Source organism: Piliocolobus tephrosceles, chromosome 19 (assembly GCF_002776525.5).
Source record: "Piliocolobus tephrosceles isolate RC106 chromosome 19, ASM277652v3, whole genome shotgun sequence".
NCBI classification, from domain to species: domain Eukaryota; kingdom Metazoa; phylum Chordata; class Mammalia; order Primates; family Cercopithecidae; genus Piliocolobus; species Piliocolobus tephrosceles.
In genome coordinates this window covers 17,398,568-17,416,253 of record NC_045452.1, presented here as the reverse complement: position 1 = coordinate 17,416,253, position 17,686 = coordinate 17,398,568, and the positions used below count along the sequence as shown (strand labels likewise).

The 17,686-nt window shown below is 46.2% G+C and overlaps 1 protein-coding gene across 1 annotated transcript; it reads right to left on the bottom strand.

Moving 5' to 3' along the window:
- Window positions 1–254: 254 nt before the first annotated feature.
- On the bottom strand, window positions 255–12,748 carry APOL6 (apolipoprotein L6). The gene is given in 5 exon segments (XM_023222094.2): window positions 255–490; window positions 492–1,424; window positions 3,541–3,637; window positions 7,205–7,293; window positions 12,409–12,748. Coding segments are annotated over 4 exon segments (1,113 nt in total). The 5' UTR covers window positions 7,245–7,293; window positions 12,409–12,748; the 3' UTR covers window positions 255–447.
- Between the last annotated feature and the right edge of the window lie 4,938 nt (window positions 12,749–17,686).

Sequence of the window (17,686 nt, the reverse complement as noted above, 5' to 3'; positions counted from 1 at the left end):
GCATGGTGGCTCATACCTGTAATCCCAGCACTTTGGGAGGCCAAGGTGGCTGGATCACTTGAGGTCAGGAATTCGAGACCAGCCTGGCCGAAATGGTGAAACCCTGTCTTTACTAAAAATACCGAAATCAGCTGAGCGTGATGGTGTATGCCTGGAATCCCAGCTACTTGGGAGGCTGAGGCAGGAGAATTGCTTGCACTCAGGAGGCAGAGGTTGCAGTGAGCCGAGATCATCCACTGCACGCCAGCCTGGGCAACAAGAGACCCTGTCTCAAAACAAACAAACAAACAGGGGAGACCCTTTTCCCAGCATATAGGCCTTAAGGAGCATTGAGGGATAAACAGAAGGCATGCCTAGGTCTGTCCAGGACAGGCACCCTCATCTCCAAGGTGTACTTGATATTATTTGGACCTCCAAGGCCATTGTATGCCATGTCCTAAGGAACATTCATGTAAACTTTACATACCCACAGACACACACACACCCACACCCACACCCACACCCACACATGCTCCCTTAACCCCTTCCAGTAAGCCTTGGTTTCACAGGTCCCAGTTAAATCCTTCCCCACCCCTCTGGCCCTTGACCTTACTTTCTGTTGCAAGCTCTTGTAGCACTGGGTGAGTTCTGTGAGTTTCCTCTCCAGCTCCGAGGCCTCGGCTCTCAACTCTTCCACCAACTTTGTCGTTGCTCCTTCCTTCAGGTGCTTCCATTCCTTTGAGAGAGCGACCCAGTCAAGGCCAAGGGAGATGATGGACATCACACCTCCCCGCAGGCGAGCATTTTTGGTCATCGCCAGTGTTTCCCCAAAGGCCTTTTGTATCTGCTTGCTGCTCCGGGAGGAGACTTGGCCAGTGGTCAGAAGACGCTTGCTAGCACTGGCCAAGCTTGGGTCAGCTCTGAGTTTCTGAAATGCATGGATGTTTTTCTTGGCATACTTCAAGGTGTTTACACCATTATAGGTAATCTGTGCAGCAGCTGTGACATAGTCTGCCCTGTTTTCCTCATCCTCCCTGTCCTCTTGGTCATGGGTGGGCAGTATGTCTTCAGCCTGTGCTTGGGCTTTTTCATTTTTGGATTTTTCCAACATACCACTCACGATGCTGGTGACCCCAGCTGCAGATGCCAAACCTTGACCAGTGGCGCAGAGCAGTAGGCTTACTCCTCCTGTTACTGGGGCAAAGGCGACACCCAGGAGGCTCATCACGTCACCGATGACAGCAGTAGTGTTGACCACTATGTTAGCCTTGGTGAATTTCTTGTGGGTTTTGTCAATATCCTCTGCAAGGGCACGGAGCTTGTCGATGTTCCCTTTTAGATCTTTTTCCAATCTGGGAAATTCTTTCAAAAATATTTTTTCTTCGGGGGACAGATCTCTGTCTTGTAGCTCCACATCTTCACACAGAGGAACATCTTCCTCATCCCTGAGGAGAAATGAAATAAAGATTTTGCTTCAGCTTCCCAGATGGGAAACTACTTGTGGCTCTTGGATATTCTTGCCACTCTCAACTTCGAATCCTCCCTGTACCTCCCTACAAAATCCCCGAAAAGTCCCAGATCGTTGTAGAGTAGTTCAACCGTCACTGAAAACTACTGGTTCCGTGGAGAAAAGAAATACGTAAGAGGGGCATGTGGAAGGACAAATGTGAGTCAACCCAGCCTTGGCCAAGGAATGGGGAAGGAAGGTTAAGTCCTGAGGTATGTCTTCAGCCTTGTTCAGAGAAAGCACAGCACTGCTGCAGAGGAGGGGCAGTGGGGAAATGTTAAAACCCCACTCAAGATAAGGAACTTGGGAACAATGGCAGGAGAGATCTGGGAAAAGTAGGAGAAAGAGAAAACAAGGTGGTGGGCAGGGGATGAGAGTCCCAGATGTGTACAAGTGAGTAGGAGGGTGGAGGGGGCCATATTGAGTCATACATCCTCCGCTCTGATGACCCTGAATCTGGCTACGTAGTGTGTGCCTCTGCTTCTATCAGGAGTTGCACATTGAGAGTTGAGATACATTATTATTCATGTCCTGAATGCTCTCCTTGCTCTTGGTCAGCTTTACTTGACCCTTCAAGCACATGGGATTGGTCCTTCATGGAAGAAGTTTGAGACAAAGAGACCCAGGCCCCTCTTCCTCCAACATTTCACAGGACGTAGTACGAAGGGATCTTTGCCAGGTCAGTTGGCTTTGACCTTCAAGGGAGAGCTGCATCAGGGTAAGAGCAAAGCCTACTGCTTGGGACATTTTCTCATGCAAGATGCCATTTGTGCATTTCTTTCAGGGTAAGCCAAGGAGGCCTGGTGATAACAGATGCCCTGGCCCAAAGGAGAACATCAGAGCTGGAGGGAACCCTAGAGAGGATCTGGGCCATCTCCTTTAGGATTCAGTGGGGGGCCTCAAGCCCAGAGAGAAAAGAGGACACTCCCAAAGGAACATGCAAGGTAAAGATGGAGCGTTGGGTGGGCTGTGAGTCCTAAACTTGGTGCTTTCTGCCCTTCCTCTCACCTGTCAGTTGATGTCACGGCCTCCTCATTGAAGTATATGTATGTCCATAAAAGTATTTATCTTTAAATCTCTCTTTCCACACACACATGCACAGAATTTCTCAGTGGGAAAGATTAGAAACTAAATATACCATTAAGCATATGTTTTAAGTATTAATGAATTAATAAATTTAGGCCCAATTATCCATTAATCCACAGATGTAAATCAGTTAACAGAGCAGAAGATCACCAGGGCTTGCAATGGGGAAGGGGTGGGATGAAGGCAAGCGGGGTGGCCCTGATGAAGAACCCCAGACATAAAAGATGCCATAGTTTAGCCCACCCTGATCTCTGTGTTTCCTCAAGGTATGCTAGACAAAAAGAAACAGCAAATAGATACGTAGCTGCAAAGATCAACAACGCCACTGTATATTAACTGTAAAGTTTTGGTTTTAGCATGGCTGATAACTAACAGAAGCTTGACTTCATGTGTTTCTTAATTAAACCAAGCATCTCATATGTGAACATCTCTGCTCCAGCACATCCTGTATCAGCTGGTGATGTCTACTGGCACTGGATAACATTTCAGTCCAGTTCCATGAGATACTACACATAATTCACCTAATTCACTCAGCAAATATTTGTTACTTGCACACATTGTGCAGGAGGCTGATTTACCGATAACTGGGCTTAAATTCATTAATTTGTTAACACCAAGTGGCTTCCTTCCTTGGTGGTATATGAGCTGAAGAAATGGAGTTCCTGTCTTCAAGAGAGTTATAGAGATGAGGCTCCAGAGCGGAGCCACTTCTATCTTTGGAGTCTTATTGCCCAACGCCATGTGACTGACTCAATCTTGACTTGCTCTCCAAAATATTTACTTTAGCTCTGTGAAGTATTTTTTTCCCTAAGGGAATGGATTTTCGCATGCGTAATAGAGACCAGTGGGAAGATAAGGCCCACTTCACAGCTAATCCTATCAGAGCACATGTATTCCTTATGGTGAGGATGCCTGCAGCATTTCGACAGAACCAGCCCTCTCCCTGGGGACTATGCCTTTTGGGTTACCTTTTCAAATCAACACCAGCCTCACTTTCTTCCTCTGCCTGGTTGTCCAGCAGCCTCTGTGGCACCAAATCTGTGTCCCCAGGAGTCAAACGATTTTCTGGTCAGGAATGTAGAAAAACAACGTTACTGCACATATGATGAAACCTTATGAAATTCAGGTGCGGAGGGATTTTGGATTATGTGGTATCAAAATAACAACCATATAGCATACTAAATATTTGCAAACTATTATTTTAAAATTGCATGTTGAGGTGTAGCTTACATACAATAAATGCATGCAGTGAAATACTCAGTTCAATACATTTTGACCTCTTTATTGGAGGGTAGCAGTATACGCCACCCCAAAATATGCCACTTTGGAATAAGGATTATTTTGAGCCAAAGGCAATTGAGAAGAAGTGGGTACAAGAAAAGTTCTCCACCGTCCCCCTATTTGCCTAAAAGCAAGACATAAATTTACAAAGGTAAAGCTGTCCCTCATCTCCTCACTACCAGGAAGGATAAAGTTGGATCACCAAAGATGACATTGACTTGCCTTCCCATAAGTTGTTCCTGCTGGAGACTTAAAACCCTTTTCCACTGTCTTACTACTTCTCTAAAAATGTACCGTTCATTGTTGGAGGTGTATTGAAGCTGGAATTCAAAGTTACCTCTTTGAGAATTATTTAATCCCTGGATCTCTCCCATGTCCATATGAAATAGACATGTTAACACACTTCTGCTTGGTTTTCTCTTGTTAATCTGTCTTGGGTTACAGGAGTCTGTTCCAGCTAAGAACTTATGAGGGTTGAGAAAAAAATTACTTTCCCTCCCATATATAGCCAAGGGCTGGTAACAACCCAAATACATCAATCAATAGAAGAATAAACAAACAAATTATAGTATTTTTATATAGTTAAATACTACATAGCAATAACAACTTGTAAAACTACTGATACCCAAACAACATGGAATAACTTCACAGACATTATTATTGAGTGAAAGAAATCAAACAAATGACTCCATTTATATGAAGTTCAATAATATGCAAATGAATTGGTTGTAGAAGTCAGAATCATGGTTTTCTCTCAGGTGGGGCGATTATTGACTGGAAGGAGGAAGTACAAGGAAATCTCCTGTTCTCCATCTTGACCTGGGTGAGTGATTTCTTAGATGGATATTATGAGAGGAAAAAAAAATTTCCCTCTACCCTTCTAAGTTCTCAGCTAGGACCCTTGTAACCCAAGACAGATTAATAAGAGAAAAACAAACAGAAGTGTACTCTTAAGTGTATGTAGGAGACACCAGGGAATAAACAATTCTCAAAGGAGTGGCTTAGAACTCCCTGCTTATATAGCCACCCTCAACAAAGAATTATACAATTTTAGAGAAGTGACAAGATGAAGAAAAAGACTTTGCATCTTGAGGGCCACCAAACTCTGGGTAGACAAATAAATAGGAAATGAAGAATAGAAAGAGACTAGTCAATAAAGTTTGTTATGCAGCTTTCTCTGGTACCATCTCCAGGCCCATAAAGGTCTAAAGTTCTCAGTGGTTAACCTTTATTATCCTTGATAGAAAGACCTTTGTAAATTTAGGTCTTGCTTTTAGGCAAATAGAGAGAGGACAGAGAGCCTTCCTGCATCTGCTTCTTCTTAATTGCCTTCACCTCAAGAATCCCTATGCCAAAGGGGCATATCTCGGAGTAGCGTATTCTGTTCTCTCACAAATATTATGACCACATGGACAGTAATGATTAAAGGATCATTTTCACCGAACAAAGCAGTAATTTACAAGGCTTGTATTCCCAAAAATGTAATATGTTGTGATATTATGATTTATAAGTATAATTATATATAGATATATAATTACATATATGTGTGTATATGTGTGTGTGTGTGTGTGTGTGTGTGTGTGTGTGTGTGTGTATGGTTCTCATCCCCATTTCTGGCACAGGGCTCCTAAAACCCTTGGAATTTCCTGGTAATGAAAACAATAAAGGTGAAAAGAGCATCTTTTCTTAACCATAACCGGCCCTTTTTAGCCACACCTGAGTTGATGTTAACGAGGTGACTTTAGAAAGCCTCCAAGGATGGGGGCGCTGGTCATCTGGGGAAACAACCATGTGATTTGAGGGTTGGAATATTCTTGAGTTCCAGGAGAGGAGAGAGACTGGAGATTGAGTTAACCACCAATGGCCCATAGTTTCTTTAATCAGTCATGCCTGTGTAAGGAAGCCTCCATAAAAACGCAAAAGGACAGGGTTCAAAGAGCTTCTGGGTTGGTGAACACATGGAGATACCTGGAGGGTGGTGTGCCCAGAGACGGCATGGGAACTCCATGTCTCTTCCCCTATATCTTGCCCTGTGCATCAATTCCATCTGGCCATTCTTGAGTTGGATCCTTTATAATAAACTGGTCATTGTAAATAAATGTTTCCCTGCGTTTTGCAAGCTGTTCTAGCAAATTATTGAAACTGAGGAAGGGGGTGTGGAAATCTTCCATGTGTCACCACGTTGGACAAAAGTTGTGGGTAACCTGGGGACCCACCACTTACAACTGGTGTCTGAAGTGGGGCAGTCTTATGGGACTGAGCCCTTAACTTGTGGGATCTAATGGTATCTCCAAGGAGATAATGTCTCAATTGAGTTAAACTGTAGGATGCCAAGTTTGTTCTCATCAAGAAGTGGAGAATTGCTTGGTGAGGGGGAAAAAACTCACACATTTTGGTGACCAGAAGAAGTAAATTGGTGTGAGTATTGAGGGTAGTAGTAGAGTTCAGCCTCCTTCCTTCGCCTCTCTCGCACACACCCTCTTGCCCTTCTGCCTTCTGCCTTCTGCCATGGGATAACACAGCAAGAAGGTCCTTGCCAGATGCTAGCACCCTGATATTGAACTTCCCAGCCTCCAGAACTGTGAGAAATAAATTTCTTTTCTTTATAAATTCCCCAGTTTGTGGTATTCTGTTATAGCAGCACAAAACAGACTAAGACAGAATAAAAGAGTCCCCCAGTCCTTCTATCTACAAGGGTTTTAGGAGCTCTATGTTGGTAGGGGTGATGGCAGCAGTTAGATTTGCAGAAATCCACAGGTTTCACCAGCGCATGTGGGAGGTGAGAGAGTAGAGTCAAGGATAACATCACGTTTTGGGCCTTGAACAATGTTACAATGAAGATCCCATTTACTGAGATGGGAAGGGGTGAAGGTTTTTTTGGTAGGATATGTGTTTGTTGTGGGTGTGATAGAGTTCAGTGTGGGATGGGTTAAGTTTGAGAAACCTGTTAGACAGCCAAGTGATGTTGAGTCTGTTTCTGGCTGGAGATCAAATTTGGGAGCCATCAGTGCAGAAAGTAGTTGAAATCATGACTTGGGTGAGAACCCCAGGATAAGAGTAATAGTAGAGACAAAGTGCAGTCCAAGAACTGGGCCCTGAGCACTCCAATAGTGGGAGCTGAGGAAGGAGAGGAGGAACAACAAGAGATGGAACACAGGAGCAGCTGATGAAGCACACAGAGAACTAACAGAGAATGGTATTTTGGAATCCAGGGTGAAACATTTGAATATGATTGACAGCCTTTGTGTCTCCCTGTATTTTTCAACATTCTGAATCTTGCTTTCCATCTTTATCTTACGAAGATTCTGCTTTACCTGCCAGTGACAATGGCTGGAATGGAAGAAAACATACCTTGGCAGGCTGGAGGTAGCGTGTCTCTGATCCTCCTCATATTCAGAATGACAGGTGTTCTGGCTGGGAAGAGACGCTGTACTACCTTTCTAGAGGAGAAAGAAGGCCTTCTCATTAGTATGGATCCAAAGCCCCTTTCTATCACTTACCTGTTCTGGGGTTTCAAGACATTCAAGACACCACTGTACGTTTTCCTTCTCAGAAAAGAGAAATAGTTTGAGATAATCAGATAGAACTTATAGATAAGTAAAATAGCTAGTAAAATGCCTAGCTCAATAAATGTTCAGGAGCAACTAGTTTCTGCATTTTTCATAATTATAAATAGGATAAAAATAGTGTCTTACAAGGAAAGGACCTTCAGATTGGCTCAGAAAGCAAACCCGAACTACTTTGTATGTTTCTTACAGGAGATACAACTGAAACAGTGACTCGAAAAAAGTTGAAACTAAAAGGTTGGGCAAAATCACAAAGGCAAGGGAAGTGTCTGTGGCTGTTAAGAGTAATCCTTGGGATGGAACTGTTCTGTGTCTTGATTAGTGGTAGTCACACACATCCACATGTGAGAAAATTGCAGTAAATTAAACTTGGGAAAACTCAGTAATGGGTCTATGGGATCTCTCTGTATTATTTATTATAACTGCATGTAAATCTATAATTATTTCAAAATAGAAATATTTTTTAAGTGGCAGGCAAATAAAAAAAAGTATTGTAACATTATTAATAGTAAAAAACAAAAAACAAAACAAAACAAAAAAAAACACCTAAATTTCCACTTAAAGTGGACTGATTAAAAAAACCATGGCCTATCAAACAATGATATCCTATGCAGAGATTAAACCAAAAGAGGCAAATTCATGTGAACAGATGTGGAAGGATCTCCTATATGCATTGGTAAATTAAAAGGCAGGGTCCATTTGTACACATAAAAGATAAATGTGACTGTATAGACAAGCATCAATGCCAGATGCAGTGGTTTATGCTTTTTTTCTTTCTCTTTTTTTTTTTTTTTGAGACAGAGTCTTGTGCTATCACCCAGGCTAGAGTGCAGTGGCACTATCTCAGCTCACTGTAACCTCCACCACCTGAGTTCAAGCGATTCTCCTGCCCTCAGCCTCCTGAGTAGCTAGGATTACAGGCATCTGCCACCACGCACGGCTATTTTTGTATTTTTAGTAGAGATAGGGTTTCACCATGTTGGCCAGGCTAGTTTCCAACTCCTGACCTCAGGTGATCTGCTCACCTCGGCCTCCCAAAGTGCTAGGATTATAGGCATGAGCCACCAAGCCTGGCCAGTTTATACCTTTAATCCCAGTACTTTGAGAGGCTGAAGTGGGAGGAAAGTAGCCAGGCATGGTGGTTGGCATCTGTAATCCCAGCTGCTCAGAAGACTGAGGCAGGAGGATCACTTGAGCCCAGAAGTCGGAGACCAGCCATTTTACCAGTTGGTAAAACAGTGAGACCTTGTCTCCGAAAAAAAAGAAAAAGAAAAAAAAAAATTTAATAGCAGTAATCAGTGATGAGATTAAGGGTCAGGAATCAGTGGAAGCTTTTCTCTAGGTCCCTTCATACTTTTTGTATCAATATTTTTTGCCACGTGGCTGTCTGTGATACGTTAAGCAATTAAAAAAAACAGTTTTTCCATGAGGCGGGTTGAATAGTGTGCCCCCTCCCCTGCCAAATTCATGTCTACTTGGAACCTTAGAATGTGACCTTATCTGGAAATAGGGTCTTTGTAGTTAAAATTAGTGAAGGATCTCTGGGCAAAATAATCCTGGATTTAGGGTGGCCCCGAAATCCACCACTGGTGTCATTATAAGAAGAGGAGGTGACAGAGAGAGACACAGAAAAGAAAGCCGCGCGCAGACAGAGGCAGAGATTAGAGTCGTGCTGTCAGAAGCCACTGAGGCTGCAAAAGGCACAGAGGGTCTCCCGGGAGCCTGCGGCGGAAGTGTGCCCTACCGGCACTATGATTTTTTACTTCCAGCCTCCAGAACCGTGAGACACTAAATGTCTGTTGTGTGAGGCCACCCAGTTTGTGGTGCTTTCTGACAGCAGCCCTAGGGAAGCAAATATATTCCTTTGGATCTCTTCCCTACATTTGGTACTTGGTCCAGTGCTTACGGCAGAAATGCCATTTCCTAGATATGGCTTCTCACTCAGTTCATCCTCCTTTCTCTCATCCTCTTCCCTTCCACTTGTAAAAAGTTAGAAAAAAAAAATCCTCCCTCACATACTCTGAAGGGACACAAATTCTTTATTTTTTTAAATTTTTAATTATTAATTTTTTTTTTTTGAGACGGAAATTTGCTCTCGTTCCCCAGGCTGGCGTACAATGGCGCGATCTTGGCTCATTGCAACCTCTACCTCCCAGATTCAAGCAATTCTCCTGCCTCAGCCTTCCGAGTAGCTGGGATTACAGGCACGTGGTAACACGCCTGGCTAATTTTTGTATTTTTAGTAGAGATGGGTTTCACCATGTTGGCCAGGCCGGTCTTGAACTCCTGACCTCAGGTGATCCACCTGCCTCAGCCTCCTAAAGTGCTGGGATTACAGGCGTGAGCCACCGTGCCCAGCCTGGGACACAAATTCTTATAGCCATTCATTTTCTAATTGTTTAAATGAATACAAGTTTACGGTTGAAAATTTAGAAATAAATGATAAAATCCACCTGTACACTCACCACATGGAAATAAAAACTAGTGACATTTTATTTTACAAACCAAAAATTTAAATGAATGCTGTTCATGTAGTTTGTGTGAATTCTTGTCACTTAACATTGTATCGTAGTAGTTCCCCAGGTGATATATAGAAACCGTGTCGCATTTCATTATACGAATGTACCACTACACATTCAGTAACTTTCTCACTGTTGAAACTTTGGGTTGTTTTCAGTTATTTTAAAAGTTTGTATTTATAATTTTTGGTTAAAATCCTTATATAGATGTGTGTCTACATGTTTGGTTATTTCTTTGGGGCAGTCTATGAAAAAGAATTAATGCGTCAAAGATAAAAACGTTCTCCCCTCTCTGGTACGTGAAGCTCGGTTTGGTTTGGGGGGCTTGGCACCTTTAAGGACTTACTTTCGCCAGACATACATCTACCTGCTTTATAGTGACCCTGTGAAATCGATGCTAAGATTATGCCCATTTTACAGATGTGCAAATTGAGACAAAGGGAGGCCAGTGTTACACAGTAAGCAGGAGAGCCTGTACGATTCCAGCCACGCTGAGTCTGGAGTGGTTGGTCCCAATCAGAGCGCATTTGCTCCCCAGGGACGTTGCTAATATCTGAAGACATTTTTGATGGTCTCAACTGGAGAGGGTATGTAGTGGGCAGACGCCGGGGGTGCTGCCAAGCACCCTACAATGCACAGGACGGCCCCCACAACCAGGGATCACCTGGTTAAACATGACAAGGGTGCCGGGGGGTGAGAGACCCTGGTCTGGAACCTCATTTTTCACCAGAGTCCCCCAGTACCTCTCCCACTTTTTTTACATTAGTCCTATGGGATGCAGGGCAAAGGTAACAGCAGGAAACTCGTCTGAGCAGATCCCATTCCCTCCTCTCTGACCTGCTCTCAGTGGTTGTGAGATGAGAGTTTTTTTTTTTTTTTCTTTTTCTTTTTTTTGAGACGGAGTCTCGCTCTGTTGCCCAGGCTGGGGTGCAATGGCCAGATCTCAGCTCACTGCAAGCTCCGCCTCACGGGTTCACGCCATTCTCCTGCCTCAGCCTCCCGAGTAGCTGGGACTACAGGCGCCCGCCACATCGCCCAGCTAGTTTTTTATATTTTTTAGTAGAGACGGGGTTTCACCGTGTTAGCCAGGATGGTCTCGATCTCCTGACCTCGTGATCCGCCCGTCTCGGCCTCCCAAAGTGCTGGGATTACAGGCTTGAGCCACCGTGCCCGGCCTGAGATGAGAGTTTTATTGGGAGAGGATGTGAGACATCATTTTCATTTGAAAGCTTATAGGATATTTATGACAGTCTTTCCTTATCCGCCTTCCCCCACAAAACCAACTTCTTCAGATACACAATCTAAGTAAGAAAAGTCTGCTTACTTTGAAAACACAGCTTCAAGATAATATCCCTTTTTTTTTTTTTTTTTTTTTTTTTCAGGTCTCACTCTGCTGCCCAGGCTGGAGTGCAGTGGTGCGATTACTGCTCACTACATTCTTGACTTTCTGGGTTCAAGTGATCCTTCTACCTCAGCACCCCCCTACCCACCCAGTAGCTGGGACTACAGGTGTGCACCATCACGCCCAGCTTATTTTTGATTTTTTGTAGAGACAGTTTCTCACTATGTTGCCCATGCTGGTCTCAAACTCTTGGGCTCAAACAAGACACTTGCCTTAGCCTCCCAAAGTGCTGGGATTACAGGCATGAGCCACTGCACCTGGCCTAGTCACTCTAATATTTATCACAAACTCCCTCACCCTCTTCCCAAACAACTTCACATAAACCTACAATCTAGAAAACTCTGTAGGTTGGCTTTGCAGTTTCTGGACAACTCATCCAGCACCCTTTTTCTTGTGAAATGACACCTCTAAACCACTCCTATACTGAATTTCTAGAGAAACCGCTGTGGCTGATGTAATCACCTGCTTTCTTTTTTTTTTTTTTTTTCTCTGTTGTCCGGGCTAGAGTGCAGTGGCATGATCTCGGCTCACTGCAAGCTCTGCCATTCTCCTGCCTCAGCCTCCCGAGTAGCTGGGACCACAGGCGCCCGCCACCACGCCTGGCTAATTTTAGTAGAGACGGGATTTCACCGTGTTAGCCAGGATGGTCTCGATCTCCTGACCTCGTGATCCGCCGGCCTTGGCCTCCCAAAGTGCTGGGATTACAGGCGTGAGCCACCGCGCCTGGCTGAAATCACCTGATTTCTAAGTGCCAGATCACCTCTGCTTAAGCCCTCGGATCCCCAGCAGTGGAGGGGCAAATGCAGCTTGGCTAGTCACATCACATGCTTTATCGCATTTTGATTTAACCCTCAAATGGCTGTAAGGGACAGAAACCTACCAGGTTTAACACAGGAGAAATTGATCCTCAGACTCTCCCCAAGCTCTGGCTGGCATTTGAACCCCGCTGCTTTGACAGCAGCTCTTTTTCCTGAGTCAGGTGCCTAAAGCTAACCCCTTGGGGGCTTTGTCCTTCAGGGACTAGAGCAGCAGCCCCCCTTCTCCCCCAACTTCTGCCTGCCATCTCACCTTCTCTCCACGGAGCTCTCCTTTGTGGCCTCGGGTCCCGAGGGAGAGGAAGATCCTGAACCTCTGTCCTTGACTCTCGGAGGCCCCCTGGTCCTGCAGGAGGCTGTGAGCGTCTGGGCTGGAGAAAGACAGATAGAAGAGTAGGGTGGCTTTTGAACAGGAGTTGTTTGCGAAACTGGTTTCCCTTAAGTGCTGCAGGAGAAATGAAAGCAAAACTCTTGGGCTTTTCCAGGAAATCGTGGGCTCCAGCTGTCACTTTCATTTTCCTTTTTGCCTGTTTCTCTAACTGCATGCCCAACGAGATGAAAGAACAGAATCAAAGTCAGAAGGCCTGAGTCTCTCGTCTCTGTCCTGGCTGTGTTATAGCATGGACCTATATGGGGTATGAAAATAGCTCCTGTGGCTTAGAGCTATGGTGAGGAGCCAATGAGCAAGCGATGGGGCACCTGATGAATAGGGGATTCACAGTAGCAATCATCACTGATTGTTCTGAAACTGCTTTCCTCCACAGCATCTTCATGTGGATAACAGCCCTATGAGGTGCACGGCCGGCATTAAAGGGCTAATAACTCTGAAATGCAGAATCGTCTGAAAATGGAAACTTTTTTATTTTATTTTATTTTATTTTTGAGATGAAGTCTCGCTCTGTTGCCCAGGCTGGAGTGCAATGGCACGATCTCGGCTCACTGCAACCTCTGCCTCCTGGGTTCAAGCTATTCCCCCGTCTCAGCCTCCCCAGTAGCTGAGATTACCTGCGCCCGCCACCACGCCTGGCTAATTTTTGTATTTTTAGTAGAGATGGGGTTTTATGTTGGCCAGGCTGATCTCAAACTCTTGACCTCAAGTGATCCACCCACCTCAGCCTCCCAAAGTGCTGGGATTATAGGCGTGAGCCACTGCACCCGGCCTGAAAACGAAAACTTAAAAAATAATAATAATTTATTCATTTAGTGGCAAAACCTGACCTGATCTGGCATGAATTCACTTATGGTTTTTATGTCTCTTGCTTAATTTGAATATTCACTGTCACTGCAAAAATATTAATATGTTTGACTGAGGAAGGCTGCTGGGGGTGGGTGGGTTACATAGTACGTGACACCTGCACCCCATTACCTTTCTAAAAATCAATTGGGAACTCTGACATGCATCTGGCCTCAAGGATTGGAGATACAGGATGTGATACTCTGTCTCCCACTTTAAGGAAGAGGAAACTCAGGCTTGTAGAAGTTGTGGGTTGTTAGTGATTACACAAGCTAAGAACCAGTCAAGGCTCTGTGTCTGCAAAAATGAGCCCACAGTGTGGTTACGGGCTGAGATGTGTGTCTCTCTAGCATTTGTGTCAAGTTGTGATCAGAAGTCATGTGGTTTGCTATATTTGTATGTCCAGAAATCCCCAGTCACCACCCCTAGCTGGGGCCACACTGGGGGCTATTGCTTTGCAGAAGGCGTGGCCCACCTAGCCAGTCCTGGCTTTGCGACGATGAAGGCCACCTCCTGTCCCTGGGCCCTACGAGCAGGAATGAGGGGTTAAGGGCTGCTGAGTTGGGTCCTGTAGGGGCCTTTCCAACCCTGACACACCAGATTCCACAACCCACCCCTGCTGTGGCCTCCCACACTTGGAGAACACTCTAAACACAGCCTGACCTTGAAGACGACTTGGCTGCCTAGCTGGGGTTGCTGAGCCATCCCAGGCCTGTCTGCTGTTTTCCCTGGCAACGGACCCAGATGTTGTGGTCACTGCTCGGTCCTGGGAGTCTCAGGGGCCAGACCGGCCATTGGATGAGGGGCAGTGTTTACCACCAGGGGTCTTGTGAAACGATCGCCCCAAGAGATGCTGTGTGAGAAAAATGTTCTGTAGCCAAATGCAGGAAGTGCTGCTTATGTAAGGGAACAGAAAACATCCACCCTACAGGTCAGATGAACAAAAGTGGGGAGTTGCTTAATTTCCTAGAGTCCACTTCCCTTCCCTCAAGGCCCAAGACCTGCTGAAAAGAAACAAACTTGCCTGAAGGCCCCTCAGTCTCTTGTGGTTTAAAACACACTCACGGGCCGGGCGGGGCACGGTGGCTCATGCCTGTAATCCCAGCACTTCAGAAGGCTGAGGCAGGCCCAGTAATCCCAGCACTTCAGGAGGCTGAGGCAGGCAGATCGCCTGAGGTCAGGAGTTCAAGGCCAGCCTGACCAACATGGTGAAACCCCATCTTTACTAAAAATACAAAAATTAGCTATGTGTCGTGGCGGGCACCTATAATCCCAGCTACTCGGTGGGCTGAGGCAGGAGAATCGCTTGAACCTGGGAGGCAGAGGTTGCAGTGAGCTGATATTATGCCACTGTACTGCAGCCTGGGCAACAGAGTGAGACTCTCTCAAAAAAAAAATTTTTTTTTAAATAAAAAAGGCCGGGCGCAGTGGCTCACGCCTGTAATCCCAGCACTTTGGGAGGCCGAGGCGGGCGGATCACAAGGTCAGGAGATCGAGACCACGGTGAAACCCCGTCTCTACTAAAAATACAAAAAAAAAGCCGGGCGCCATGGCGGGCACCTGTAGTCCCAGCTACTCGGGAGGCTGAGGCAGGAGAATGGCGGGAACCCGGGAGGCGGAGCTTGCAGTGAGCCGAGATAGCGCCACTGCACTCCAGCCTGGTGGACAGAGCGAGACTCCGTCTCAAAAAAATAAATAAATAAATAAAAACACGCACGCACACATACACTCTTTTGGGTAAAGTCTGTCATTTGGGGGTGAATGTTCAGGCAATTTAAGTTCGAATTTTCTGTCAGGGCTTTTTATGTTTTCTTAAAAGTTTGCCTCCCATTGAGGCTGCAGTGGTGGAGTACGCACCACCGTACTCCAGTCTGGGTGACAGAGGAGACCCTGTCGGAAGGAAGGAAGGATGGAAGAAGGAAGGAAGGAAGAAGGAAGGAAGGAAGGAAGGAAGGAAGGAAAGAAGGAAGAAAGGAAGGAAGGAGGAAATTTGCCTGCCTCTGAGATGGCATCTGGGGGCAGGGGCTTGTACTGGCCCTCTGGGGTTCCACTGGCCCACAAAGAGGCTCCTTTGTGACCCTCCCACCAGGCATCACTGGCTCCCGGACACCTGGGTTCTGGTTTGCCTTGCACCTCTCTCGAGGAGCTGCAGATTTTCTGTGTTGCAGCCACAACCAACCCACCCTGGGCTCAGGCTGTCTGCCTCCCAGAGAGCTCACCACGCCTCAGCCCAGTGGCCCCTGGCACAGACAGGGAGGAGAGAAAGGCCTTGAAGCACATTTTGACCCTGAGATTCTTGAATTCCAGAAATTTCTTTTCTTCTCTCTGGCTACAGCATGTAAGGAGAGTTTGAGCAAATGCTGCCCTGAGAGTGCAATTTGCCAAATGTAGCAAAAGTTCCATCGTAACCTGCATTGCTTTGCCTGGAAGCAGTTTCAGGAAACTGGGAATCCAGGCCAGAGTGAAGCAGGGAAGTAGCCATTACGAGGGGAGAGCAGAGCACTGAACTTGAACCCAGGACCACCAAAAGGGCCAAGCCTGGCATGGCCACACCCTTGTTGCTTGGCCCACAGCAACTAACCCTCACCCACTTCCGTTCCGTCTTCTTCCTGGGATTCTTGTGAGGAAGTGTTTGTTTGTTTGCTTTTTGTTTTGTTTTGTTTGAGACAGTCTCACTCTGTCACCCAGGCTGGAGTGCAGTGGTGCGAACTTGGCTTACTGCAACCTCCGCCTCGTAGGTTCAAGCGATTCTCCTGCCTCAGTCTCCCAAGTAGCTGGGATTACAGGCACGTGCTAACATGCCTGGCTAATGTTTGTATTTTCAGTAGAGATGGAGTTTTGCCATGTTGGCCAGGCTGGTCTCGAACTCCTGACCTCAGGTGATTCACTTGCCTCGGCCTCCCAAAGTGCTGGGATTATAGGTGTGAGCCACCGTGCCCAGTGGAATGAGTTATCTTGACAATGGTAAAGGTTGATGCACATACCAGGTGCTCTGGCCATCATGACCATTTTTGTATACACAGGACTCTTTTTTTTTTTTTTTTTTTTTTTTTTTGAGACGAAGTTTCACTCCTGTTGCTCAGGCTGGAGCTCAATGGCAACCTCGGCTCACTGCAACCTCCACCTCCCGGGTTCAAGCAATTCTCCTGCCTCAGCCTCACGAGTCGCTAGGATTACAGGCACCCACCACCACATCTGGCTATTTTCTTTTTTGGTATATTTAGTAGAGATGGGGTTTCACCATGTTGACCAGGCTGGTCTTGAACTTCTGACCTCAGATGATCCACCTGCCTCGGCCTCCCAAACTGTTGGGATTACAGGCGTGAGCCACCCCGCCCGGCCCCAAGGACTCATCTTTCATGGGAGATCTGATAGACTCTTGAGGGGATGTCTCCTCCTTTCTACCCTGAATTAAAAATGGAGATGTCTGGCATCCTGGGTCGGGGATGGGAACTTCCAAGTGCAGAATGTTACATGTGGAGCACGTGCTGGGAATATTTCACTCATGATCTCATTTCATCCATGTGCTCCTTCTATGAAGCAGGGGACACAAGCCCAATTTATACCTGCCAAGGCTGATGCTCCTGGGTCCAAGGACTTCATCCAAGGTCATAGTGTCTAACATGACTAGGGTTAGGCGTCGAACCCGAATCTGTCTGCCTCCAGTTCTTTGCACTAAAGCACATCGCAGAAGCCCACATCTCTGTTCTGTGGCTGAATGATCAGTGAGTTTGCAAACGGCTCTCCTTGTGGTAGCCTGGCCAGGTGTGGGGTGGGGGTGGGCAGGGGCTGGAACAGGAGGTACAGGTTGTGCAAGAGGTGAGGTTAGTTGGCATTTTAGTTAGCAGGTTGCAAGTGACACATCATCTTGGAGCACTGGAAGCAAAAGCAAGGAAGCTTATTTATCCAGCTTGGTGGTTCTCATACTGCAAGTCACAATTTACTGTGTCCTGAAATCAGCCTAGTGGGTCGCAAGAAATAACAAAGGGAAATGAGGTCGGATGTCGTGGCTCATGCCTGTAATCGAAGCATTTTGGGAGGCTGAGACTGGAGAATTGCCTGAGCCTAGGAGTCAGACCAGCTTGGGTAACATGGTGAAACCTCGTCTCCACAAAAAAATGCAAAAATTAGCTGGGTATGGTGGTGCGCCTATGGTCCTAGAGACTGGTGTGTGTGTTGGGGAATGGGGGGGTGGGAGGTGCTGAGGTGGGAGGATCACTTGAGCCCAGGAGGTTGAGCCTGCAGTGAGCCGTGATCGAGATTGTGCCACTGCACTCCAGCCTGGGAGACAGACCAT